Raw genomic sequence first — 27,071 nt, 5'->3', positions numbered from 1 at the left:
GCTGGGGATTCTTTTTTCCTCTCTCTCTGCCACTCCTGCTGTACCTTCTCTCATTCTCTCTCTAAAATAAATAAATACATCTTTTTTAAAAAATTGAGTATCTAGGGTGCCTGGGTGGCTCAGTGGGTTAAGCCTCTGCCTTCAGCTCAGTTCGTGATCTCAGAGTCCTGGGATCGAGCCCCACATTGGGCTCTCTGCTCAGCAGACAGCCTGCTTCCCCTTCTCTCTCTCTGCCTGCCTCTCTGCCTACTTGTGATGTCTCTCTCTCTCTCGTCAAATAAATAAATAAAATCTTTGGGGCACCTGGGTGGTTCAGTGGATTAAGCCTCTGCCTTCAGCTCAGTTCGTGATCTCAGAGTCCTGGGATCGAGCCCCACATCGGGCTCTCTACTCAGCAGGGAGCCTGCTTCCCCCCCTTTCTCTCTGCCTGCCTCTCTGCCTACTTGTGATCGCTCTCTCTCTCTGTCAAATAAATAAATAAAATCTTAAAAACTAACTAACTAAATAAATAAATAAAATCTTTTAAAAAATGAGTATTTAGCACAGATACTTCCCAAATACTCCATGGTCAATTTCTCTTATCATTAACATCTAACATTAATATGGTGCATGTATGACAAGTAATGAGCCAATATCAATACTTTATTGTTAACTAAAGTCCATATATTACTCGGATTTTCTTAGTTTTTAACCTAATCTTCTTCTTCTTCCTCCTCTTCTTTCCCTTTCCCCTCACCTTCACCCCTTACCCCTCCTCCTTTTTCTTGTTCCAGGATACCCTGTTACTTGTAGTTGTCTTGTCTCCTAAGACTCCTCTCAGCTGTGGTAGTTTCTCAGACCTTCCTTGTTTTTGAAGACCTTGGCAGTGTTGAGGAGTGATGGTCAGGTATTTTATAGAATATGCCTACTTTGGAGTTTGGAATTTTTTTCATGGTTAAATTGGGGTTGTTGGGGGGAAGACCACAGAGGAAAAGAGCCATTTTTATCACATCATTTCAAGGGTATGTGCTACCAATATGATCTATCACTGTTAATGTTGACTTTGACCATTTGGCTGAGGCGGTTTTGGCTGAGGAGGTTGCTCTTCCTCCCACCCCCTTTCCATGTTGTACTCTTTGGAAGGAAGTCCCATACTTAGGGAGTGGGAAGTTATGCTTCCCCTCCATGAGGACAGAGTATCTACACACATTATTTGGAATTCTTCTGCAAAGAATATTTGACTATTTATCTTGGTCTGTTCAGGCAACTATCACAAAATAGTATAGACTAGGTGGCTTGTAAACAAGAGAAATTTATTTCCCACAATTTTGGAAGCTGAAAGGTCCCTGATCAAAGTACCAGCAGATTTGGTATCTGGTGAGGACCTGCTTTCTGGTTTATAGACAGTTGTCTTTTCACTGTGTTTTCACATGGCTGAAGGAGTAAGGGGCTCCCTGGCACCTTTTTCATAAGGGGACTAATCCCATTTATGAGGGCTGCTAATCACCCCTCAAAGGACCCACTTCCAAATACCATTTGGGGATTAAGTCTCAATACAGAATTTTGAGGAGACATAAACATTCAGTCTATGTCACCACTTTTTTTCTTATTCAATCATTTATTTACGTCAGTATGAACTTAGTAATACTGTTTTTCTTTGGGTTATATTCCTTTAAAAAAAAAGATTTTATTTATTTGACAGAGATCACAAGTAGGCAGAGAGGCAGGCAGAGAGAGGGGGGAAGTAGGCTCCCCACCCAGCAAAGAGCCCCATGCTGGGCTCAATCCCAGGACCCTGGGATCATGACCTGAGCCAAAGGCAGAGGCTCTAACCCACTGAGCTACCCAGGCGCCCCTCTTTGGGTTATATTCTAATACTTCTTTATTTTATTGCTCAAATTGTTTTAGCTTTGGCCATTGTTGGGTCGGTGGCTCCGGGAATGCAGGAGGAACAATAAAAATGGCCACCGGGTGGTCATCTTCCAGGCCGCCCTCTTCCTTAACCCATGACTCTCCCACCCGAAGGACGAAGGAGGTATGCCGAGGACACCTCACCATAAATAAACCCATACCTATGCAGGAAACAGGAACATCAGGACTGAATACCTTACCTTATATGGCTGTGAACCTATGCCCTATCTTAACCCAAATAAAAGACCCACTCGACCCCCACCCCAGCTTGACTTCCCCGACTCTCCTCTCTGGAGTCGTGGAACCTCGCCCGAGGGCACCTTTAATAAACTTTGCCTTGCACCTATCTCGCCTGGTGTCGTGTGTATCTCGCCTGTAAAACCTTACAGCCAGTAGGGGGTTCTTTTCGTTGGCTTCCATATCCCTTTGGCATACACATCAGTGTGCATGCATGTGTGTGTGTGTGTGTGTGTGTGTGTGTTTATGTGCACTCATATACACACTTTTTACTTTCTGGCACTATCAAGATGTTCCAGGCTCACCCTGTATATTTCTTGCCCCAGTCCTAGAATCAGTCATTTTTCTAGGGGGCCCTAGTCTCTCTTGCGGAGGATGGTATAAACCAAAATCTGGGCACTAGGTAATCTTATTGCTACTGTGGTGTCTTTGCTTCTAGCTGACATCAAAAAATGTGTGTACACTGTTTACCTTCAAAGTGCCTATTATCTTACTAGCAAAGGATGGGTTTATTTGATGGGGCACCTGGGTGGCTCATTAAGTTGAGCATCTGCCTTCAGCTTAGGTCTTGATCCCCAGGTCCTGGGATGAAGTCCCACATCCTGTCCTTGCTCAGCGGGGAGCCTGTTTCTCCCTCTGCCTGCCACTCCCCCGACTTGTGCGCTCTCCCTAATTCTCTCTCTGACAAATACATAAACAAAATCTTAAAAAAAAAAAAAAAGGAAAAGAAAAGAAAAGATGGTTTATTTGGGAATAGCTTAGATCTGCAATGCAGGAAAGGTAAACTACAGCAAGCCCACAGGGGAGCCGGGAGAACAAATGAGAGGGGTACTTTTTTTTAAAAAAGATTTTATTTATGTATTAGAGAGAGATCACAAGTAGGCAGAGAGGCGGGGAGAAGCAGGTTCCCTGCTGAGCAGAGAGCCCGATGCAGGGCTTGATCCCTGGGCTTGATCCTAGGGATCATGCCCATGCCCATGACCTGAGGCTAAGGCAGAAGCCTAACCCACTGAACCACCCAGGGGCCCCAAGAGCGGGATACTTTTTTTTATAAAGAAAAGGGGGCTTTGGAAGGGCTGTTGTAAACAAATAGTTCATTCAGGACGCCTGGGTGGCTCAGTTGGTTAAGCAGCTGCCTTCGGCTCAGGTCATGATCCCAGAGTCATGGAATCGAGTCCCGCATCGGGCTCCTTGCTCAGCGGGGAGCCTGCTTCTCCCTCTGCCTCTGCCTGCCTCTCTGTCTGCCTGTGCTCACTCTCTCTGACAAATAAATAAATAAAATCTTAAAAAAAAAAACAAAACAAAAAAACCACAAATAGTTCATTGGAGTAGACTGGGAGTGCTAAGTATAGTGGCTTCTCATTGGCTGAGCTGTGACTGTTTCTCATTGGCTAGGTGGTTGCCAGGGCAGGAGGAAATCTTCCTTCCAGCTGGTGGGAGAGTATAGTATCCACAGACAAGCTCTTCTTGTTGGGTCTGCAACTGAGGACAAGTGGTAGGCATGAGAGCTCCCCCTGCTGGCCTCTACACGCCATTGTAAATAAGGTTTCCTTCTACTAATTTTTACAATACTGTTCTGTTGTATACACACATTATCTGTGAATCATTCAATCATTTATTTATATCACTATGTCACCACCTTTGTCTACATTAAGCTAAACATGAGTTCATAGTGATGTCTCCAGCTCTAATCCATTATCAATGGATTATTCTAGCTTCCCCTTGCTTATCTGTAAATTCCCATTTCAGCTGTGAGAAACTTGCCTTCCATAATCTACCATCCATTTACTTAATTGTTCAATTCCAGTACACATGTCTAGTAGTATCAGTATTAACTCATACCTTCACGATATACAATTTTGAGAACAGTGTTTACGTGCAAATCCTTTTGCCATTATTCTTTTCTTTCTTTTTTTAAAGGTTTTATTTATTCGACAGAGAGAGCACACACAGGGGGAGCAGCAGGCAGAGGGAGAAGCAGGCTCCTCAGTGAGCAAGGAGCCCAACATGGGGCTCGATCCCAGGACTATGGTATTGTGACCTGAGCCGAAGGCAGATGGTTAACTGACAGCCACCCAGGCATCCTCTTTTGCCATTATTCTTCCAGATCCCACTCATTTTCAAATTTTTTAAGGTAAGCATCCTTTCCCCCACCCCTTCAGTTGTTTTATATATTAGTAATACATATTAGGTTGCTTGTCACATTCTGGATTCTATCCTGGGATTTCATCAATGATTTTTTAAAAATTTGCATGCATTAAATTCACTCTGTGTATTGTAAAGTTCTATAAGTCTCAACAAATACATAGTATTATGTATCCACCATGTAACTATAATACAGAGTAGTTTTACTATGCTAAAAAATGTCCCCTATTGGGGCACCTGGTTGGCGCAGTTGTTAAGCAACTGCCTTTGGCTCAGGTCATGATCCTGGGGTCCTGGGATTGAGCCCCACATCGGGCTCCCTGCTCTGTGGGGAGCCTAGTTCTCCCTCTCCCACTCCCACTGCTTGTGTTCCCTGTCTCATTGTATCTCTTTGTTGAATAAATAAATAAATAAAACTTAAAAAAAAATGTTCTCTGTTCTTGCTCTACTTATTCAACACTCTTACCCCAGCCACTTCCCCCCCATCTCTGGCAACTACTGATCTTACTATCTCTATCATTTTGTCTTTTCCAGAATATTGTATAATTACAATCATATAGAGGCACCTGGGTGGCTTAGTCGGTTAAGTGTCTGCCTTTGGCTCAGGTCATGATCCCGGGTCCTGGATCAAGTCCCACATCAGGCTCCCTGCTCAGTGGGAGGCCTGCTTCTCCCTCTCCCCCTCCCCCTGCTTATGTTCCCTCTCTAGCTGTGTCTGTTTCTGTCGAACAAATAAATAAAATCTTTTTTAAAAAGGACAATAGTATAGTAAGTATACTTTTCAGACTCACTTCTTTCTTCACTCATCAATATGCATTTAAGTTTCATTCATGTCTCTTTGTGGCTTGATTTCCCTTTTTTTTTTTTAAGATCTTACTTAGTTAAGAGACAGAGAGAGAGACGGAGTGGGAGAGGGAGGAGGGCAGAAGGAGAGGGAGAAGCAGACTCCCTGATAAGCAGGTAGTCACCATGGGGCTTGATCCTAGGACCCCAAAATCATGACCTGAGCTGAAGGCAGATGCTTAATTGACTGAGCCACTCAGGCACCCCATTTTCCCATTTCTTTTGATTGTTATTTTTTTTTAAAGATTTTATTTATTCATTTGTCAGAGAGAGAGAGAGGAGTGAGAGTGAGCACAAGCAGACAGAGTGGCAGGCAGAGGCAGAGGGAGAAGCAGGCTCCCTGCAGAGCAAGGAACCCGATGTGGGACTCGATCCCAGGACACTGGGATCATGACCTGAGCCGAAGGCAGCCGCCTAACCAACTGAGCCACCCAGGCGTCCCTTGATTGTTATTTTTATTTATACCACATTTCATTATATATATATATGTATCAGAATTTGTTTATCCATTCACCCATTGAAGAATATCTTGGTTACTTCCAGTTTCTGGTAATTATGAAGAATGTTGTTATAAACTTTTACATGTACGTTTTTGTGTGGACCTCCAGTTGGGTAAATAGCTAGGAGTATGACTGTGGAATCTGATAGGAAGACTATGTTTTGCTTTGTAAGAAACTGCCCAACTGTCTTCCCAAGTGACTGTCCTATATTGATTCCCACAAACAATGAATGGTCGTTGCTATTGACCCTCATATTTACCAACATTTGGTGTTGTCAGTGTTTTGAATTTTGACCATTCTTTCATTCATTTTTTGTTTATATTTTATTTATCATTATTTTCTTCGAGAGGGAGAGTGTGCACATGTGGTGGGGGGAGGAGCAGAGGGAGAGGGAGAGAGAGAATCCCAAGCAGGCTTCATGCCCAGCATAGAGCCCAGCACGGGGCTCAATCTCACAATCCTGAGATCATGACCTGAGCCAAAATCAAGAGTCTAACGCTTAACCTATTAAGCCACCCAATCACTCCTTTTTAAAATCTTCTAAAATTTTATTTATTTATTTATTCATTTATTTATTAAAGTAGGCTCCACGCTCAGTGTCGACCCAACAACACTTGAATTCACAACCCTGAGATCAAGACCTGAGCTGAGATCAAGAGTTGGGACCCCCAACCAACTGAGCCACCCACTACTCTGATTTTGACTATTCTAATAAGTGTGTAGTGGTATCATCATTGTTTTACTTTGTGATTTCCTAATGACATATGTGGAGCATCTTTTCATTATGCTTATTTACCATTTATATATCATCTTTGATCAAGTGTCTGCTGCCCATTTTTAAAATTGGGTTGGTTGTTTTCTTGTTGTTGAGTTTTAAGAGTTCTTTGTGTATTTTGGATAAGTTTTTATCATGTCTCTTGCAAATATTTTCTCCCAGTCAGTGGCTTGTCTTCTCATTTTTTTTTAAAGATTTATTTATTTATTTGACAGAGAGAGAAAGATGGAGAAAGGGAGCACACAAGCAGAGGGAGTGGCAGCAGAGGGTGAGAGAGAAGCAGGCTTCCTGCTGAGTGGGGAGCCCAATGTGGGGCTGGATCCCAGGGTCTGGAATCATGAGCTGAGCCAAAGGCGGATGCTTAGCCAACTAAGCCACCCAGGTGCCCCTTGTCTTCTCATTTATTTTATTTTATTTATTTGTCCTCTCATTTTTGACTGTGTCCTCAGCAGAGCAGAAGTTTTTAATTTTAATGAAGTACAGCTTATCAATTATTTCTTTCACAGACTATGACTTTGATGTTGTTTCTAAAAAGTCATAACCTGGGGCACCTGGGTGGCTCAGTGGGAAAGCCTCTGCCTTCGGCTCAGGTCATGATCCCAGGCTCCTGGGATAGAGCCCCACATTGGGCTCTCTGCTCGGCAGGGAGTCTGCTTCTTCCTCTCTCTCTGACTGCCTCTCTGCCTACTTGTGATCTCCGTCTATCAAATAAATAAATAAAATCTTTAAAAATTTTTAAAAATAAATAAATAAAAAGTCATAACCTCTTCCAGAAGTTTTAAATTTTATAGCTTGGTATGTTATGTTCAGTTCTCAATTTTTTATGAGAAGTATAAGGTATATGTCTAAATAGACTTTTTTTTTTTTTTTTTACATATGGATATCCAATTGTTCCAGCACATTTGCTGAAATGACTATCTTTTCTCCCTTGTCAATTTCCTTTGCTCCTTTGTCAAGATATCAGTGGACAATTTTTGTGTGGGTCTATTTCTCTTCCTATTTCTATTCTGTTCCATTGGTCCACCCGTTGATTCTTTCACTACCTCTACACCATCCTGATTACTGTAGCTTTATGTAAATCTTGAAATTAGGTAGTGTCAGTCCTCCAACTTTGTTCGTTTTCAGTATTTTGTTGATTATTCTAGGTCTTTTGCCTCTCCACAGAAGCTTTAGAATCATTTTATCAACACAAAATAGCTTACTGGGATTTTGACTGGGGTCATTTAAATCTCTAGATCATGTTGACATCTGTGTCACTGTGACATCTTAACAATACTGAGTCTTCCAGTTGATGGACACAGAATATCTTTCCATTTGTTTAGATCTTCCTTGATTTCTTTTATTTTTTAAAAGATTTTATTTATTTATTTGATAGAGAGGGAACACAAGCAGGGGGAGTGGGAGAGGGAGAAGCAGGTTCCTGCCGAGCACGGAGCCTGATGCGGGGCTCAATCCCAGGACCCTGGGATCATAACCTGATCTGAAGGCAGACGCTTAACGACTGAGCCACTCAGCCACCCCTTCCTTGATTTCTTTTATATTTTAGAGTTTTCTGCATATTGATCATACACATTTTTTTTTTTAAGTAGGCTCCACACCCAACGTGGGGCTTGATCTCACAACCCTGAGATGAGGAACTGCATGCTCCACTGACTGAGCCAGTCAGGCGCCCCAATCTTATACATGTTTTGTTCAATTTACTGCTCACATTGTTTTATTTCTCTGCCTTTTGGAATTCTTTGAGGCCTAGGTTTGAAATAGATTCTTAAAGAGCTATGGTTTCCTTCTGCCACATACCGAGATGGTTTTCCAAGCCTGTTTCTTATAAAATGGGACTGGAATACCATACTCATAGGTTTCTTATTAGGATCACATGAGGATGCTTATGAAATGCTTAGAAGTGTGGCTGTCATATGGTTCAAACTCATTCCATTTTAGCACTTGTTAATGACTAACTATCAAAATCCAGGAAAGAGGGCGCTTGGGTGGCTCAGTGGATTAGGCATCTGCCTTCAACTCAGGTCATGATCCCAGGGTTCTGGGATCAAGTCCCACATTGGGCTCCCTGCTCAGCAGGGAGTCTGCTTCTCTCTCTGACCCTACCCCTTCTGGTGTTCTCTCTTTCTCTCTCTGAAATAAATAAAATCTTAAAAAAAAAAAAAAGTAGCACATTAAAAAAAAAAATCCAGGAAAGAATGCTACAGGGAAGAGTTAAATGTCCACTTGGTGAGTTTCCAATTTCTAAAAGTCTGGATTCCAGTTTAGTAAGAGAAAAGAGCCTTGCACATGACACAAGACTATTACGCTATCTTAATCTATGCAGTGCAGGGACACCACGGACAGTCTGAGTAATCCTGTCCTGGGACAGCCTTTCCTTCTTTCCCCTGAACCTTCCTCCCTCCTCAAAGGCTGGTTGTCCTGACCAGGACCCCTGGAGGGAACACACTGGATTTCTGCTGGCGGGTCTCAAGAGAACTTCTGTGACAGATCCTTGGAGCTGTTTTGAATCTGTTTTGAATCTGCTCCTCTGTGGAGCAGAGCAACTGTGGAGCTCAGACCACACAAATGGAAAGGTTATTAAAGTATTTGGCTAGAAACTGGGGTTAGGTGAAATGTAAACCAAGGAGTGCATTGCTGTGCTCAGCACATTACAGCACTGAGTGAGAGGGGTTGACTTCAGATCTGGACAGCAAAGTGGACCCAGAGTCCTGTTCCCTTGGGAACTACAGAGACAGGTGTATAATGTTGAGTCCAGAAACTCCTGACCTCAGGCGGCTTCTCTGTGTCCAAGTGACTTAGGTCCTCTAGATGTGTTTCTTTCTTACAAGTATGATTTCCAACAGCAAATTTATGATTTTAGGGGGAAAAAAGAAATCTCAGTAAAAAAGTAATAGTCACTCAAAGAACCTGATTATCGGGACACTTACAGCTGTAACATGACCTTGGGAAAAGTAGTCTCCTGTGAACGTTGCAGCTGATTTCATCAGTACCTTTCCTGATGCATGGACCGGCAGACTTTCACTTGCTTATTCCAAGCTAATTTTCACTTTCTTGGTATAGACCCCTAAATAGAAATCCTGAACCAAACTTTTAGTCATTTTTCCTTTTTACTTTTCCTGACAATATTACCTAAAACAACCCAGCGTTGCCCCCAGTTGTTCTGTTCCTGATAGCTATGGGAAATGCACCTCTTCCCTGGTGGGTCACCACAGTACCTTTGAGTCCACGGGAATCAGAGGTGACCCTCCTGAAGGAAGCTGCTTCTCCCAGAGGCTGGGGGATAGGGAACCCCTCCACCATGGTCACCTCCTCCAGACTGCCCTCCCGGAGGCGGCAGGAACCACAATCACCACCACCTGCCACAGACAGGGTTGCAGGAGCGAAAGCAGTCCTGTCCCAGATCAAGACAGTTCCATTGCCCACAAATTGCTGGGGCTCCCCTGGAGGTCTGAACCTGAGATTCTGCAGAAATTGGGCCTCCAGCTGGCCTCCCTCATTCCCCAAAACCTCACCCTGATGGGCCACACCTTGCCTTCTCGAGCCAGACAATCTAATTGTATCTTGTAAAGTACTTCTGTAAACAGATGCGTCTATCTGTATTTGTCAGTGTGAGGAGCTTGACTTGTGGTAAGTCAGGCGCAAAACCAGATTATCTTGAAAGAATAAATCTTGGCAATTAGCCACAATATGACTGCCATAAAAGTCTCATTAGAGGAAATGATTAGGGGTGTTTTCAGATGATAACATTTTCACAGGTTGACCTGGAAGAGCGCTTAGTTAAAATGATCTTGTCCAACCCTCCCATCTCACGCAGGAGAACTATTTCAAACTCAAGAGAGTTTGGACAAGGTCACACAGACCGCCAGGCTTAACTCTTGCACATTGATTTTCCTGTGAGGTTACGCAGAGGAGGAATCCTTCCTTCTCTCTTCTGTTTACAGAAATTTTTTAAAAAACGATTTTATTTATTTATTTATTTATTTATTTGACAGAGATAGCGAGATCAGGAACACAAGCAGGGGGAGTGGGAGACTGGGGAGAAGCTGGGGAGCAGGGAGCTCGATCCTGGGATCATGACCCAAGGGGAAGGCAGATGCTTAATGACTGAGCTACCCAGGCGCCTCTCCTGAGATTTTTGTTTTGTTTTGTTTTTGTTAAGATGACTTTCCTAGTCCTAACAAGGAGCCCTGCTACCCAGGGTTTTGGTGTCTCAAATGATTAAATCCCGTTCCTCGTTTTGTTTTGTCTTTCTGGTTGGTTGAGAAAACCGGCTGATCTGGTTCGGGTCCCGCCATTCCCACCCCTAACTCAGAGGCAGGCGGGCCGAGAACCGCTGACGCCAGCAGTCGCTCACGTGACCGCCACAGCGCTCAGTTCCGCTCCCTGCCCCAGACCCGGTTGGGCCCTGCCAGGGATTCCTTTTGGGCGGGGTTGGGCACCAGGTAGGCACCCCAGCCCTGCCTGTCGGCCGCTGGAACAGTGAGGGGGGCTACCGCGCCGGCGCAGGTGGACAGACTTGGGTCGATCACATGTTAGGCCCTCTGTGCCTGCCCAGTGCTCTTAGGCAGCGGGGACAGAATGTGGGTGGCCTCAGGATGCCTCACACCATTCCTATTTGTCTGCCCCCACCCCCACTCCTTACCTCCAGGAAAACGACACTGCCCTTCCTTCCTCTGTTCTTTGGCCTTGCTTTCAGTTTAGCTACAGATCGTTTCCCCTTTCTCTCTGCTGATTTAGCAGCGTCCTGCTGGGGGCGTGAAGGGATTAATCAGTGACAGGAAGCCGCCTCTTTCTGAGCAGTGACCAGCTGTGCAAGACCAGCTCCAGGAGTCTGTGGCGCTTCCCGTCCGCTGTTCACTTATCCGCTCCTGCCATGAGGCACCTTGGGGCCCTCCTCTTCCTACTTGGGGGCCTGGGGGCTCTCGCTGATGTCTGCGGTGAGTAACCAGATCTACCCTGTGCCTCTTTCCTCCTGGGGCCTTAGGAGGGAGGACCGCCTTGTCCAAACCCCTCAGTATGTAGCTGGAGAAACTGAGGCTTGGATGTGTGGGAGGGTACAGTTTGTCTGCCCCTTTGGGCTTCCACAGCAGTTGGGACTTAGCTGGACCTCAGTGTTTGACACCCTGTATTGAGAGTAATTATGGTTGACCCTCGAACAAGGCGGGTTAGGGCTGCCGACCCTCCATGCAGCCCAAAATCCGTGTGTGTCTTTTGACTCCCCAGAAACTTAACTACTAATACCCTACTGTTGACTCGAAGCCTTACTAATAAGATAAACAACACATATTTTGTATGTTATTTGTATTATATCCTGTATTCTTGTGATAAAGTCAGCTTAAAAAAAAAAGGAAAATGTTGTTGAGGAAATCACCAGGAAAAGAGTAGATCTGGGACACCTGGGAGGCTCCGTCGGTTCAGCATCTGCCTTCTGCTCGGGTCTCGATCCCAGCATCCTGGGATGAGGCCCAGAGCCCCACGTCCAGGCTCCCTGCTCAGCAGGGTGTCTGCTTCTCCCTCTACCCCTTGCCTTGCTTCTGCTGTCTCTCTCCCTCTCTCTCAAATAAATAAAGAAAATCTTCAAAAAATACATTTAAAGTTCTGTACTATATCAAAAAAATTCACGTATGGACCCACATAGTTCAAACACACATTGTTCGAGGGTCAACTCTGTATGTCTCACAGCCCACCAGACAAAACTGCTCCCATTAACCCAGTCATTAGTTTATTTACTCATTCAACATGCATTGACTGAGACTTCTCCTAGCGAGTGCAGCGCTGGGCTTTGGGGAAAGAACAGAGCGAGACCAGTCCCATCCCTGTCCTCCTGGTGCATCTGTTCTAGTAAAGGGGATAGTTAAAAGAAGTCAAGAAGCAAATCTGTGCTGTGTTTGGGGCTGCAGGGAGTGCGAAAGGAAGTGAACCAGGCATGGAGGTGGAGAGCTGGGGGCCACTGATTCAGGAAGAGAGTTGAGGGAAGGCTCTCCAGGGACCAGGCACAACAGGGGTATTGAGACCCAGAGGAGGAAAGGAGCTGAAAAGAAAGAGTGGGGGGCATCCCAGGCAGAGGGAAGTGAGTATGCAGGCACCCTTAATGGAGACGAGTCTGAAAGAGGCATAGGGGGCAGGTCATGGCAAGGCATTTGTGTTACATTGCACACACAGGAGCCTGACTGCTTCGGCTCTGTGTCCCAGTGTACCCAAGGGCCTGTTGGGATCTGTCTAGGAGTCTGAACGCAGGCCTGGGGCTATTCGTGCACTGGAGACAGGGAGAAAGCAGAAGGTAGGCAGGGAAGCCTCTGTGCTCTGGAGCTACCCACCTCGCTTCCCTCCTTGTATCCTGCCCCCAGCCTTATGTGCAATGTGCTTTCACTCCCCGGGTCTAGGTTTCTTTGGAGAAACTGAGAGGCAGTTTCAGATGACAGATGAGTCAGTCAAAGGTCGGAGGAACCAGGTGACCTGCCAAAGGCATTCCAGCTTTCCAGGGCTTTGCTGGACTCCGTTCTCAGAACTCCAGGTCACGGTCTTCTCTGGGCACCAGAAACTTCCAACCTGTGTTCCATAAGTGCAAACAGACATCTCAGCCCTTGGCTCTTGGTTCCCGTCCAGACAGTCCCCAGGGGAGACCTGGGACCCAGACCTCACTGGGCATGAGCCACTGAAGTAGTTGGCCCATAGACCTGACAGAAGCCCTGGACCCTGGTCCTTGCACAGGTGTAGCCCCCTACAGCTGAGCCACTTAGCTGCCCAGGCCTCATTCCCTCTCCTGCAAAATGGGCAAGAATGCTTCCCTGTCTTCCTCCTTGGTGTGGTGTGGAGGATCTCACAGCTCAAACTTTACTGTTCAAAGCTCTGCCGTTGTGAAATTGACAAGAAAGCTGCACTAATGCTTGCCCAGGGTGGGCTCCTCTGCTTCGGAATGTCAAGGCTAGTCAGCTGGCAGAGCTGCATGGCCTGGTGTGCAAGAGGCTCCGTGGGAGGGAGATCGCCCTGGGCCACTTTAATGACAGACGTGAATTTTCCTTTAAGGAGGGTGAATTGTGGTTATGAGCCTCTTTTTATAGCTCTGGTTCTGCTTCTTATCACTTCTAATCCCAGGGCTGACTCACTTGCTGGAGGGCAGAGCTTGGGTTAGGGTGAGGCTCTTCTACCAGTTTGAAGAAAAGGGAGAGGGAAAGAGAGGGACAGATGACCAGAAGGACAGGCTGAAAGAGGTAGAGAATGAGACAGATCCAGACAGAGAGGGAAAAATGCCTACAGAAATGGGAGGCAGCCCCAGAAAGGTACTGAGAAAGAGAAAGGAAAGAAAAGCAACCCTTGTCTCTGACCTCTACTCCCTCTAGCCCCTTCATAGGTAGCAGCAGATACCTGTGACTTTTGGGAAAACAGGCATAAGATGGTGAGACCTGTAGGGGCGCCTGGCTGGCTCTGTCCACAGAGTATGCCGACCCTAGATCTCAGGGTCATAAGTTCGAGCCCCACATTGGACATAGAGATTACTTACAAAAAGAAAAAAAAATGATGGTGGGACCCAAGCCAAGAGGGATGGGCCAGTTATGAGAAGAACCCTGGTCCTTGCACAGGTGAAGAGCTCTGGTGGCAGTTCCAGGGCTCAGTCCCCTGGGAGGGGCAGTCTGGCCGGCATCCTGGGACACAGCACAGCACATCGGAGGCAACTGGATCTTTGCAGATAACTGGGAGGCAGTAAATGGGGAAAAGTCCAAAGTGCCTCCCAGGCTACCCACGGTGCTCAGGTTCCTTCCTGAAGGGAGGCATGCAGGGTCAGCTGGGGCTGGGAGATGCCCCTGAAGCTTCTGCTTCCCCGCGTTTTCGTGATTCAGTTTCAGGCAAACCCCAAAGCACACAGAGAAATGGTTGGCTTTCTACCGACTCACTCTTCACACTCAGGTCCTCTGCACGTACAGACATGGCAGGAAAAGCATTTTGAGATCTGCGCAGAGGAAGCTCACCAGACAGCCCCGGTTAGCCATGGGCAGCATAGAATGGATTTTTTGTTTGTTTGTTTTTTAAAGATTTATTTATTTTAGAGGGTGGGGTGAGGAGAAGAAAAGGGGGGGAGAATCCTCAAGCAGACTCCCCACTGAGTGGGGACGCCCCCCTGCCCTTGCAGGGCTCAGTCCCTGGATCCTGAGATCATGACCTGAGCTGAGATCAAGAGAACAACGCTTAACTGACTGAGCCACCCATGCGCCCCAGTCTGCGGTGTTTTGAAATTGGGTGTGTAATGTGTTCTGTGTGTGGGTTGCAGTTTTTGTAAATGGATTTGGCAGAGCACCGAAGAACAGGCTTTGCAGGAAGGTTCATCCTTGGCTCTGCAGCCTGTGTAAGACACAACATGACTCTGAATGGCTTTTTCCTCTTTTGTGCAAAGCGATGATGACAGTACGGATGCCACAGGGCTGGCATGAGGAGGACCAAGTGAGGTCGGGTGCAGGGCTTGGGACACATCACGAGGCGGATGCCACAGGGCTGGCATGAGGAGGACCAAGTGAGGTCGGGTGCAGGGCTTGGGACACATCACGAGGCTTGGGCCCCACTCTCTGTTACTCCTGGTGGCAGAGTGGTTGCCTGGTACCAGCTTTCTCTGCCCTCAGCCCACCACCTCTCCCTGGCCCATTTCAACTGCTCTTTTGGGATACCTGCTTTCCCCTATTTACCTGCCACCTTTTCCCATACAAGTAGAATGTGTGCCAGATGGAGTAGAGATGTTTATTCCCTAGAGAAGGCTCTGGTAAGGTAAAAGCAGTTCCTTCCTGGAGGCCTGGTCCTACAACCTCACTTGGCCTGTTCTCTTTCCTAAGAAGTACCAGAGGTGGACAGCAAGCTGGTGGAGAGGCTGGGCCAGCGCCTCTTGCCCTGGATGGACTGGCTCTCCCTGGAGCACCTCAACCCCAGTATCTACGTGGGCCTACGCCTCTCCAGCCTGCAGGCAGGGGCCAGGGAGGCCTTCTATCTGCACATTCTCAAGCTCAACTACCAGCAGAGGCTCCTGGGGTATCGCTGTTCACTTTCTTCTCCTTTCCCCATGCTTTGCTCTACCTACTAAGGGAGATCTGCATTCTGGTTTGGGCTCCCACTGCTTTGTTGGGAGACTTTGGGCAACTTTTGTCTCCTTTGGCCCTTTCTCCATCTGTAGAATGGGGTTGGCTTGACTAGATTGGAGACAGACATCACTGATCCATGACCACAGTCCATGCCCTCACCTCCAACCCCCACCCAAGCCCAGAAGCAGGACCTAGCAGCATCTAACTCTGTGCTCCCTTTCCAGGGAGCACTAAGGGGAGGCCTGTTCTGAGGCTCAGTGTGGGTGTTTAAACGAGAGATGAAGGATTGGGAACACCACGAAGCAGCTCCTGCTTGGACTCCCTCTCAGACAGTGTACACAGGGCAGGGAGGGGGAAGAGAGGGAAGACTGTATGGGCAAAGTGTGATCAAAACAGTGGGGGCAACCATAGGTCATTTGGACGTCAGAGCCCTCGGGGCTGGTCCTTGAGTCTAATATTTTATCTTTACGAAATATGTATGGCATGCACCTTACGACATGCAGAGCTGACTCAGCCTACTTTTGGTAGTTCTAGCAAAGCTCCTAATTGTTAGGATTCTTTTCACCTTGTGATGTTGCTGGGGTGCTCCAACCCAGGCTTACCACGGTGGCATTTTCTTACAGAAGTTTTGTTTACTGGCTTTGTCCTAGGCTTGCCGTCGATGATGACAACAGTAACAACCAGGCCAAGCCCTCCATGGGCCAGCTGGCCCTCTACCTGCTGGCTCTCAGGGCTAACTGTGAGTTCGTTGGAGGCCGCAAGGGGGACAGGCTGGTCTCCCAGCTGAAGCGGTTCCTGGAGGACGAGAAGAGGGCCATTGGTGAGAGGACATGGCCTGCCAAGTGTGGAGGGGAGCCCTCATCAGATCACATTCTCTGGGGAAGCATCTAAGTCAGAACTTTGGGTTTTTTTTCCCCCAGACCTCTTTCCTACCTTCTGCTCTGCCTGTCTCACCATCCACCTAGAGGCTTGGGCCTGCTGCAGTCGCCATCCTTGATCAAGCCTTTCCTGTACCCCACATGCACTCTGTTGGCAAGTTCTGCTCAGCCACCACGACTGGACTGACTGACTGCCTCTGGGACGACTGCGCGGCCTCCATCCTGCTTGCTCCTCAGCCTCTCTCTGCTAACTGTTCTGCCACCTAATTCAACTCAGCACGCAACAGCCAGGGCAAGCATTTGAAATATAAATTTGATCTCGTTAGCCCTGCTCAAACCCTGCACAGGCAGCTCACTGCTGTGTCCACAGCCCTTTGGGCCCATCCGCCTGCCCTTTTCTCCTCTTTAGGACCTGCCGCGGGCCCACTTCCTGACTCACCCACACACCTGCCTTTCTGGCTTTAGTCATGCTGATTTCTCAGCTTGCAGATCAGGGTCTTCGTATATGTTCTCTCTTTCCAGAATATTTCCTTCTGCTTCTAGCTTCCTGCTCCACCTTAGCTCCTCCTCCCCACCCCCAACTGGCCAGCATCATTGCCTCTTAGAGAACCCTGCCCTGATGCCCCAGCTCCTCAAAGACCTCTACTGTGTGGCCCCAGAGACCTTGGTCCACATTTCAGTTCTAATCATGCTGCCCTGGGTGCAGGTTGTTACGGTTGGAGGCCTGCCTGGTCACCGCTGACTTGGTGACCTGTCTGAGCAGCACTGCCCCGATGCAGAGTGGACCCTTAGCAGGAATGGGTTGAGGAAATGAAGAATGAAGGGTCCCGTGACCCAGAGGAGGGTGTTGGGAAGTGTGGGCAGTGGGGTCCTTTGTGCTGACTGGGCTGGTTGCTGGGAGGGGGCAGAGTGGCCACCCTTCAGGCCTGGCATGAAGCCCCTGCCCCATGGTCTCCATTCTCCCAGGGTCCAATCACAAGGGCCACCCCCACACCAGCTACTACCAGTATGGCCTGGGCATCCTGGCCCTGTGTGTCCACCAGAAGCGGCTCCATGACAGCGTGGTGGGCAAGCTCCTTTATGCCGTGGAACATGACCAGCACCTCCAACAGGACCGCCTGTCTGTGGGTGAGTGGGCGAGGCCCAGCTAAAGCCGGGCTGGCACTCTGCCATCCCCCAGCCCCGACTGAGGGCCGCCTCCCCCTGCCCTATGCTCACCTTTCCTTGGGACAAGTTGTTATGAGTCCTTTATGAGGGAGGGCTCGTGTGTGTGGTATGGTGGTCATGAGCCAGTGTTGGAACAGGCCTGGGACCCTGACCCCAGCTCTGTCACACACTTATTGTAGGCCACCCTGGGCAAGTCAGCTGGCCTTTCTGTTTGAGCTTCTCCTGTAAATAACCTCCCAGCAGTATCCTAATAGAAGATGCCTTATAGGTCAAGGGGTTGTCATGGTGCCCGGCATGGAGAAAGTTCTGGATACATAGCTATGATCTTGTCCTCATATGAGCTGGGAAGCCTGAGACCTGGATTGTGGAACTGCTACCTCAGTGTGTTACCTGGGGCCTCCAGTGCCCTTTCTTGTCATTGTGATTCAGCGTCTCTTGTAGGTCAGGCATTCTGTGAGTGTGTGTGCCTCATATAGGCTGGGGTTCGTTGGAGTAGGTGGAAAGGGTGAGGCGGTGCCACAAAGAGAAGGCCACAGAGGGCTTGCTCTGCTTCAGGCTTATTGAAAAACCACTGTGGACCCAGTAAATCACCTTGGGGTGGGGGCAGGAGTTTTGTGGCGGTGGTGTGCTTCAAACCCTCCAGGGCCCAGGCAGGTCCCTGGACCTATGAAATCAGATCACCTGGGTGTGGACCTAGCCACCAATCTGTTCCAAACTTCCCTGATGATTCCAAAGTGCAGGTAGGTTTGGGAATGAGTGGTGTAGGATAAAGTCCTCTTGAGCCTCTCTTCTCTGGGCTCTCTTCCTAACCTCTAACCCCCAAACAGTAGATGGGGGTAGGGTGAGCAACCATTCTTGTTTTCCTGGAACTAAGGGGCATCCCAGGACACTGAACTTAACAGTGGCCAAACTGGGAAAGTTCTGGACAAACTGGGCTCCGTTGGTCCCCCTCGCTGGTGAAAATTTTCTAAAACGCTGATCTGACCATGCCCCTTCTTCAGGCCTCTGATGGCAGCCCATTGCCCCAGGGCCTTGCCTAGACTGACCCCTATTGGCCCGTTGCAGACACAGTGGCCATGGCGGGCTTGGCCTTCACCTGTCTGGAGCAATCTAACCTCAATCCCAATCAGAGACACCGGATCACCCAGGCCATTAGTACAGTACGACAGAAGATCCTCAAGGCACAGACCTCTAAAGGCCACTTTGGGAATGTCTACAGTACCCCTCTGGCGCTGCAGGTAGGAAAGAGAGCTTGGGGCCAGAGTCCAGCCTGGTGTTCGGTGGGCGGTGGCGTGGTCAGGGACTGGGAGACCTGGCTCCTCCGTGCCACCTGACCTGCCTCCTCCTTCTCTTCCCCATTCTGTCACCAGTTACTGATGAACTCCTCCATGCCTGGAGAGAAACTGGGCAGGGCATGCCTCAAGGCAAGGGCTGCTCTGTTGGCCAGTATGCAGGATGGGGACTTCAAGAATGTTCTCATAATTTCCCAACTGCTGCCTGTCCTGAACGGCAAGAGCTATGTGGATCTCATCTCCCCAGACTGCGAGGCACCGAGAGGTAGCTGGGCCTTCCAACGGGAGCCCTGTTCTTTGCAGTGTGCCCGAGTGTTCCCCGAAGTGTGCAGGTCCCAGGGAAGGGAGGTTGCCTAGTCCTGGTTTGCTGAGTCAGCAGGGGTTTGATGGTCCACGTGGGACACACTTGCAGCGAAGGTGCAGTCAGAGCTTCCAGAAAGCCACAGTGTGGGGGAGAGATACCAAAGAGAGAGCTCTGGGTGGGTCATGAATCCGCAGCCCCCTGTGTGATCCCCAGGCCAGAAATGTTTGAGTGGATGAATGGGGAAAGACACATTTGGGGTAGCCCTGGTACATCCTAATGAGTCACAATTTGCAGCTGGAATCAGGGTTTCATCTGGGAGAAGGACTTGAGTTGGTGAGTGGGATTTTCCAGTGGAGAAGAGCAGTAGCAAGGGCAGGGCAGAGAGGGGACAGCAGGGACAAATGTGCCAAGGTGTAAAAGGCTGAAATTTGGGGGAAGGGTCCTACTAGTGAGTGGGCTCTGGGAGAATGAGCCGGAGTTGCAGGCAGGAGAATGAAGAGGAAGGGAGACCCTCAGAGGTAGCAGGGACAGAGGTGATAGGAACAGATGCATGTTCTAGAAAGAGCCCTCTGGGGTGCTGTGTGGCAGATAGGTGGGAAGGGGGTACTGGAGGCAAAAATACCAGTAAGGGGCCCAACCTTGGGCAGCCGGGGGACATGGAGGTTAAAGACAGGGGAGACTTGGGATGGGAACTAGCGGTGATGCTGCCTGAAATGGGCCACAGTGTCTTTGAGGGAAGAAAGGAGGACTAACACCTGGCCCCCTGCCCTCACACCAGCTACCCCTTCCTCTCTCCCTGGCATAGTCCCATTGCAGCCAGCTGTGGAGACCCCTTCACAGACCCAAGAGCTCATCAGTGTCATGCTGAAGGTCCCCCATGCCTTGCAACCATACAGTCACCGCATCTCTGTCCCTGCTGGGGCCTCCTTGGAAGATGTCCTTAAGAAGGCCCAGGAGCTCACAGGATTCACGTGAGACACCCCCCCCCCCCCCCAGTCCTCACCCCATCTGACCCCCACATCCCTGAAACAGGACGCGGATGGGATGGGGATGGAAGAGGAGGTTCCCTGGGAGAGGGGCTGGGCCAGGCTCTGCTTTCCCCTTCTCCACTCCTGAGTGGCCTGGGCTGTAGTGGAAACTGGCAGCTGTGGGCCAGCATTGTCAATGGCTTTGAGAACATTCTCTGGGGGCAGAGCATCCACACTGGAATCCCAGCTCCATCACTCTCCCACTCGGGACCTGGAACTAGTTTGTTATTGACCTGTCACCCAGTGAGAACACCAGCCATGCCTTGCTCCTCGCAGGGCCATGCGAGGAGTCTGGGAATTAGTGCACATAGAGGACGTGGCTCCCTGTGCTTAGTAAGCTCAACACAAGTTGGCTTTTGAAAAAATCAGAATTTTTCTCATCAGAGGATCTTGGCCTCATCCCTGTGATGAAGTACCCTGGGCAAGTCCTCTAATGTGTGGAGGTTGGGCAACATCCTTAAACTTGCCTCTCTCACCCTGACAAGATATGACAAGTCTGGGGCTAAGCAGTTCTGGAGTGCTGCTCTCTGCCCAGCCATGTCCGTGCCTGAATAACATGGATGGGATTCTTGTGTTACCAATGGGGAATCTGAACTAGAGGAGTTGAGTGCCTTCTACCAGATCACCCAGACTCCAGAGTTCTCTTCTAGAAAGATATGCCTAAGTTTCTGTGGGCCCCAATTTCTGTGCCCACGTGGAGTTCCCAAAGGACAACATGCTGAAGTTAGGGAGGGCCCACAGCTGGTGCCTGGTGATTGTCCGGGCCAGGGAATTTCAGGCCTGAGATATACAAAGAGCCCCCCCCCCCCGCCTTTTAAAGAACAAATATTCTTCCAGACCCTGGGTTATTTCTGTTATACTATGACTTAGATGCGTACTATCATGTTTGCTGTTAAAAGTCCCTTCTCTTTCTGGCTCCAGACATCTATAAACCGTAAATGGCTTTGCAAATTAGATATAAAGTGTACAAAGAATAACATTCAAATAAGGACTGTTCGCTGAGGAGCAGGGGTACAAAGCCAGGCATGGGAGGAGCCTGATGCTCTCAGCTGCTTGGACCCAAGTTACTGTCAAGCCTGAATTTGACCAGGCAGCTGTGACTTCATAGGCCCTTCCCTGGCCCCGAACACTCCATTCACTACTAAGCCCGCCTCAGTTCTCTTCCCAGTAACCTGCAGCACATACCACAGCCCTTATGGGGGCCCATACAGCCCCAGACGGCCGCACATACAGCACCTTGGCAGGCTGCCGTCCAGCAGACCTTGAGACAACAAGGATACCAATCAGGGACACAGTTCTGTCAGTGGAGGTGGGTGCCTTTACTGGGTGCAGAGGCCAGGCAGGAAGGTTATGTCTGGAGGCACACGAATGCCTGGCCGAGAGAGCTGGATTGCAGAAAGAGAGATCCAGGGAGAAAGAGAGGAGAGAGAGAGAAACAGACATGCTCCAAGCAGCCAGGTGGACCCACAGAGTTAGGGAATGACGCCGACGGGGACTGCTTGGCGACACCCCCTCAAACAATACTTTCCCTTGGACGAAGTCACCCTGAGTGGTTTTCTGTCTCTTAAGAATATAAAAACCCTCCATCTCTAAGACAGAACCATTGATAAGCCTTTTGGGGAGAGGAAGAACATGACCCACGGGCTTTTAAGAGGACCCCTCTGTTAGCTGTGTCCACATGGTTTGGAGAAACGCACAGCTGGAGACAAGGAGCTCAGAGGGCAGGTGGTGTGAATAAGGAGTCTCTTAGTTGCCAAGGCCAGAAACCTAACTCCAGTCCTCTCTGGTAACGGGGAGCATGAGGTGTGTGGAATTGGAGAGAAGACTGAGCCCCGCAGCCACAGGAAGAGAGGAGTGCTGCTGAGCCACAGAACCTTCCAGAAGCAGAGACCCACTGCAACCACCAGGTGTCTCCGCCCCACACCTCCCTTCTTCTCTTTGCACGCTGGCTTTGCCCTCTCTCATTGGCATTGACATATTGTATGTGGTGCCGATGGCTTCTGCTCCCTGCAATGCCATCTTCCAGAGAGGGGGCAGCTGCCGAGCCAGTCACGTAGCAGGTGTCCCTTCCTGGAGGCCATGGTCCTGGTCAGTGTGCAGGGGCGAAGTCCCCTGAGCGGGCAGTGTCAGGGGGCAGCAGAAGAGGGGCAGAGGTGAGGCCTGTGCCCCGGAAAGGATTTGGCTAGCGCCAGCCCTGAAGGAAAGACCAGGACCTCCCTGGTGGGGGTAGTTCCGCTTCTGCCCTTGGGTCAGTGGAAGCAAAAGTCACCTCTTCTCCCTCTGCCTCTCCCTTTGGTAGGTATGAAACACGGAACTCCTTGTCAGGCCCCTACCTGACCTCCGTGATGGGGAAAGAAGCTGGGGAACGCGAGTTCTGGCAGCTCCTCCGAGCCCCTGACACCCCACTGCTAGAAGGTGAGTCTGGTGGCCGGCCACCTCTGGACATTTCCCCCCATTGGCCTTGTTGCCACGAGGCTTCCCTGGCTCACCTTGGCTTTCCCCTAAGCCTTTCTGGGCCTCCGCCTCAGAGAATAACTGATGTGCGAAGTGGTTTCTAAGTCACTGAACTGAATGCTTAAGAATTTTTATGTAAGTTATTGTGGCAACTCTAGGAAACCAGGCAAAAAAGAGGAAAATTGAAACCACCTATCATTTGCTCCCCAGAAATCGCTTCTTTTAACTGTTGATATGTTTTCTTTCAGCTAATTTTTTAAATATGTAAGTTTTGGGGCACCTGGGTGGCTCAGTTGTTAAGTGTCTGTCTTCAGCTCGGGTCCTAATCCCTGGGTCCTGGAATTGAGTCCCGCACCAGGCTTCCTGCTCAGTGGGGAGTCTGCTCCCTCACCTACTCCCCCTGCTTGTGTTCCCTCTCTCGCTCTCTCTCTCTCTCTCTCAAATAAATAAATAAATAAATATTTTTTTAAAAAGTAAGTTTTTTCAGAAAAATGGAGCCACGCTCTGTAGCAATGCCATCCGACAGAAACTAAATGTGAGGCATGTGTGTAATTCCAGATTTTCTGGGTGGTGACACTAATATTAATGATACATCTCATTTAAGCAAATTATACAAGATACTATTATTCCAAGATATATAATAATGTAAAGTTATGAATGGTATTTTGCGTGCTTTTTTTGTTCTAAGACTTCAAATGCACAATAGTCATGTGCAGCTAATGTGAGCATACTGGGTTGGCAGCTCTGTATACTGTTTTGCAACTTAAAATTTTTTTTCCTGTTTTTAAACAAATAATTTATTTACTTTTTATTTTTTTTAAAGATTTTATTTATTTATTTGAGAGAGAGAAACAGAGATGGCAAGAGAGAGCAGGAGCTGGGAAGAGAGGGAGAAGCACGCTCCCCGCTGAGCAAGGACGCTTAATCCCAGAACCCTGGGATCACGACCTGACCCGAGCTGAAGGCAGATGCTTAATAACAGCCACCCAGTAGCCCCTATTTATTTATTTTTTAAAGAAAGCTCTAGGGCAACCCTGTTGGGACCCCTCTCTGTCTTAAGAGCTTTTTCTTTATTTTCACTTAATAAACTTAATAAACTTCTATCGCTTTAGTAAAAAAAAATGTAATAATAAGGTAAATTCTGTGCCCAGTGTGGGACTTGAACTCATGACCGTGAGATCAAGAGTCACCTGCTCTACTGACTGAGCTGGCCAGGTGCCTTGCAACTTATTTTTCTCATTCTTAATGTATTGTAGACATCTATGTTGTTACATGTAGATCTTCCCCGTCCTTTGGAATAGCCATGTAGAATGTATCACTCACAAGGGTGTCTGGAGCTGCGGGTAACAGGAAACCATGCAAACTAACTTCCACTCTATGATATCCGTTAGCTCAAGTGTCCGGAGTCAAGAGGGAATGAAGACTTCGGGGCTGGTGTAAACTGGGCTCCAGCCCTGTTCCCTGGGACTCCGTGCTCCTCTTTTTGTTGGCTTCCTCACCCTTCTTGCGTCTTCCCAGGGCAGCTCCCTTTTAAAACTTTGCCCCAAGCAGACAAAGGTGGAATTGGGACACGGGCACATTCCTGGACCCATCCCTGTTGTTAGGAGATGGCCCGGGCTCTGCGCTTGCCGTCAGCTGGAGAACAAGGATTGCCACATGACTGGTGTGGGCCAGGCAGGGCCTGCCTCAGCACTGGGTTCTGCAGTGGGGCGTGGAGTGAGATGGGGAGGCTGCGGCTTCTCCATTCCTGCTGGATATTTAGGGTTTTAATTCCTACAGTTCAAGCAGTCATGAGCATCCTTGTGCATTAGCCCGGTCACCAGATTCTGAAGGGTCGTCTGTCCTTGCTCTTGCTACCCGGAGCTTCTGTTGGGCACCTCCTGAGTGCCAGGCATTGGGCCAAGTGCCTTCCAGAATGTGGGCCTTTCTGAGGGAGCCCAAGAAAAGCCATTCTTTCCCTGCCTGCTTCTAAACAGATTGAGAAGTGAAGAGGGGGCAGATGGAGACCCCAGATCTGGCCTCTATTACTGATAAAGCCTGGGCTGGAGGGTGTAGCCTGGGGCAAGCCCATTTCTGAAATGACGACAGTAATGGGAATGCCAGCACTCCCAAAGGTGAAATAACTTGCCCAAAGTCACACCGCTGATGAAAGCAGAGTTGGGGCTTGTCCCCAGATGCTGGGGACAAGATCCCCTTGTCCCCAAGGCTGGGGCCTTGACTGTCTCTAGTGGGCAGAGGCTGGCTCCAGCAGACTTCACTCGTGGTCTTGGTTCTCCCTCCAGACCACTGAGCAAGTCCCCCTTCCTGATGGCCCCTCAAGGGTCCCTGAAGACAGCGACCCTGTCCATCAGGTGTTGTCAGGGTTCTTTGGTTCCTTTGGCCCCATGCTGGTTATCCAGAATGCTGTCCCAGCCCCTCTGCCTGGAGGGCTCCCCCACAGTAAAATGAACCTGGGGGCCTCAGGAGCCCTGAGGTCACAGCTGTTTTCAGTTTCCAGACTGGCTCTGGACAGCTCCCACTTTCCCACCACCACGCCCTCAGTAGATCTCATACACCCTGGCCGCAGGGCGCTTGTCCATAAAAAGAGGTGGTGGTAGGGGGTGGGATTCTCTGTCCTGTTAACCCTACCCCCCCAATGCTCAACCTGTTTCTGCAGGCATTGCTGACTATACCCCCAAGGATGGACAAACCATCGAGCTGAGGTTGGTCAGCTGGTAGTCCCTGGGCTCACCCACCCCAGCAGCCTGGCCCACCTCCCAGGGCCTCCGCCTGCCCTCCAGACGTCGCAGTAACAGGCACACGCCCAGTCCTGCTGCTACCTCACGTGTACTTGGAACAGTGTCCCCTGGATTACTCAGCCACCACCCTTGCCAAGGTCCTCAGCCACCCCCCACCCTGAATCAGGGAACCACGCACCTTCCCTGGGGGAGCTGTCTGCTGGCGTCTGGCCCCACCTGGCCCCACCGGCATCCCCCGAAGGCCTGCTCCTGGTTGGAAGGGGTCTAAAGCAGCTCAGCCTCCTCAACACAAGGAGGAGAAGTCACCGGCCACTGGTGTCGTGAGTACTGCCCCCTCTGGGACTGGGGTCCTGAGAGGAGGCCTCTCTGGCCCTGGGGGCTGCGGCCCTGATCCCGGCTCTGTACTCTGACTTTCAGGACGGTGGCTCCGGTGCTTGCCGCGGCAGAGTGGCCGCTGGGGGGCGCTGCAGAGCTGCTCAAAGCCTGCCTCTGGAATGATTAAAGTGTTGATTGTGCACCTGCCCTGGTGTCCGGATGCCTCAAGCTCACGACTGAGTATCGGGGGCTGGAGCACAGAAAGAGGGGCCCCCTTGGGGCAGCAGAGGAAGGCGGGGGAGGGGGCGCATTCTCCAGGGGGCTGGGAGGGAGCCCTGCTGGCGGTGCCAACACTGATTACTGTTGAGGGAATATCTCTTTGCTAGAAGCTTCCTCGAACAACTCTGAGGTTGTGAGTATTTTTGTTTTCATCTCTGCTTTGCGGATAAGTAAATTGGTACTCAACAAGGGCGTGTGACTCACCCACAATGTCAGGCGGGGGACATGGCTGAAGAGACGCAGGCCTGGCCTGGGGTGACTTCCTGGCTCTTGCACTCAAACACTGAAAATTGGGGGGCTTTCATGGTTTTTTTTAATTACATGGCAGAACCCAGGAGCCTAGAGCATTTTTTTCCCCCAACACAGGGTACCTCCCCAGGCCTCAGCGGCCTGGGGCCAGGGACCTTGCCTGTTAGTGGGAGGGCCCTGAACTCTGGGCTGACCTCTGGGAAGTAGGGTTCAGGCCAGGAAGACACCCCACATGCCCCACCTCACTGAGGTTAGGAAGGGGGGCCTGCCTTCATGGGGGCTCTCTGATAAGAGTGTTACATAGATACCTCTTCCTAGAGCTCCAGTTTCAAATATTTGGGGTCTGGGGAGGGAGGGGAAGTAGGTGATTTTAAAAATTCTTATGTCGAAACAATCATCAGAATATCCGAAAGCCACACGGAGATGCAGCCTGTTTTCAAGATGAAATATCTGGGCCCAGGACCCCAGAGGGCTTGTTCACTGTCCCTTCTTGATCACCATCAGGGGCGCTTCTCAGAGGATTCAGAACCTGCTCCGGGCTCTGTGGTTCTTCTACGGTCCTGTCAAAGACTGGTGGAGACTTGGAGAGGGCTGAGTGATCTTGTCCAGGTTGTGTGACCTGGAGGTGGCAGAGCCCAGATCCTCTCCCATTGACCACAGGCCCTAGGTACTTGCCACTGCAGTATCTGGCTCCCTCCTCACTGGACAAGACACCAGGTGAGGAAGCCACAGGCCCCTCCCACAGAGAGGATACTGGCAGTGGCAGGTCTCAGGCCAGGTTAGAGAGAGGGTGGACAGGAATGATAGGGACCCCCTGCACTGGGCATTTGAGGATGCATGAACAGGGTGTGATCTACCCTCCAAAGGGATTATTTTAGTTGGAGTGTGTTTGGCTCTGAGGAGCAGGAAACTGCT

The 27,071-nt window shown here is 49.5% G+C and overlaps 1 protein-coding gene across 5 annotated transcripts; it reads left to right on the top strand.

Moving 5' to 3' along the window:
* Nucleotides 1–10,790: 10,790 nt before the first annotated feature.
* Nucleotides 10,791–25,835, top strand: TCN2 (transcobalamin 2). 5 transcript variants are annotated; one of them, XM_080822056.1, is made up of 10 exons: nucleotides 10,791–10,832; nucleotides 11,131–11,327; nucleotides 15,210–15,402; nucleotides 16,103–16,272; nucleotides 17,297–17,458; nucleotides 18,563–18,735; nucleotides 18,868–19,054; nucleotides 19,899–20,064; nucleotides 22,421–22,536; nucleotides 25,232–25,835. In XM_080822056.1, the coding sequence occupies exons 2-10, from the start codon at nucleotides 11,264–11,266 to the stop codon at nucleotides 25,291–25,293; spliced, it is 1,293 nt and encodes a 430-aa protein (XP_080678182.1). In that variant the 5' UTR covers nucleotides 10,791–10,832; nucleotides 11,131–11,263; the 3' UTR covers nucleotides 25,294–25,835. The 5 variants fall into 5 exon arrangements, 4 of the variants coding, with proteins under 4 accessions (XP_080678182.1, XP_080678181.1, XP_080678180.1 ...); XM_080822055.1 differs by having other exon boundaries at nucleotides 10,814–10,832; nucleotides 11,128–11,327; XR_013967873.1 differs by lacking the exon at nucleotides 10,791–10,832 and having other exon boundaries at nucleotides 11,119–11,327; nucleotides 25,232–25,633; nucleotides 25,731–25,835.
* Nucleotides 25,836–27,071: the final 1,236 nt, after the last annotated feature.

This window comes from Martes martes (assembly GCF_963455335.1).
Source record: "Martes martes genome assembly, chromosome: 13".
Taxonomy (NCBI): Eukaryota; Metazoa; Chordata; class Mammalia; order Carnivora; family Mustelidae; genus Martes; species Martes martes.
Note: the sequence above shows the minus strand (reverse complement) of the source record. Positions and strands in the feature narration are given on the sequence as shown.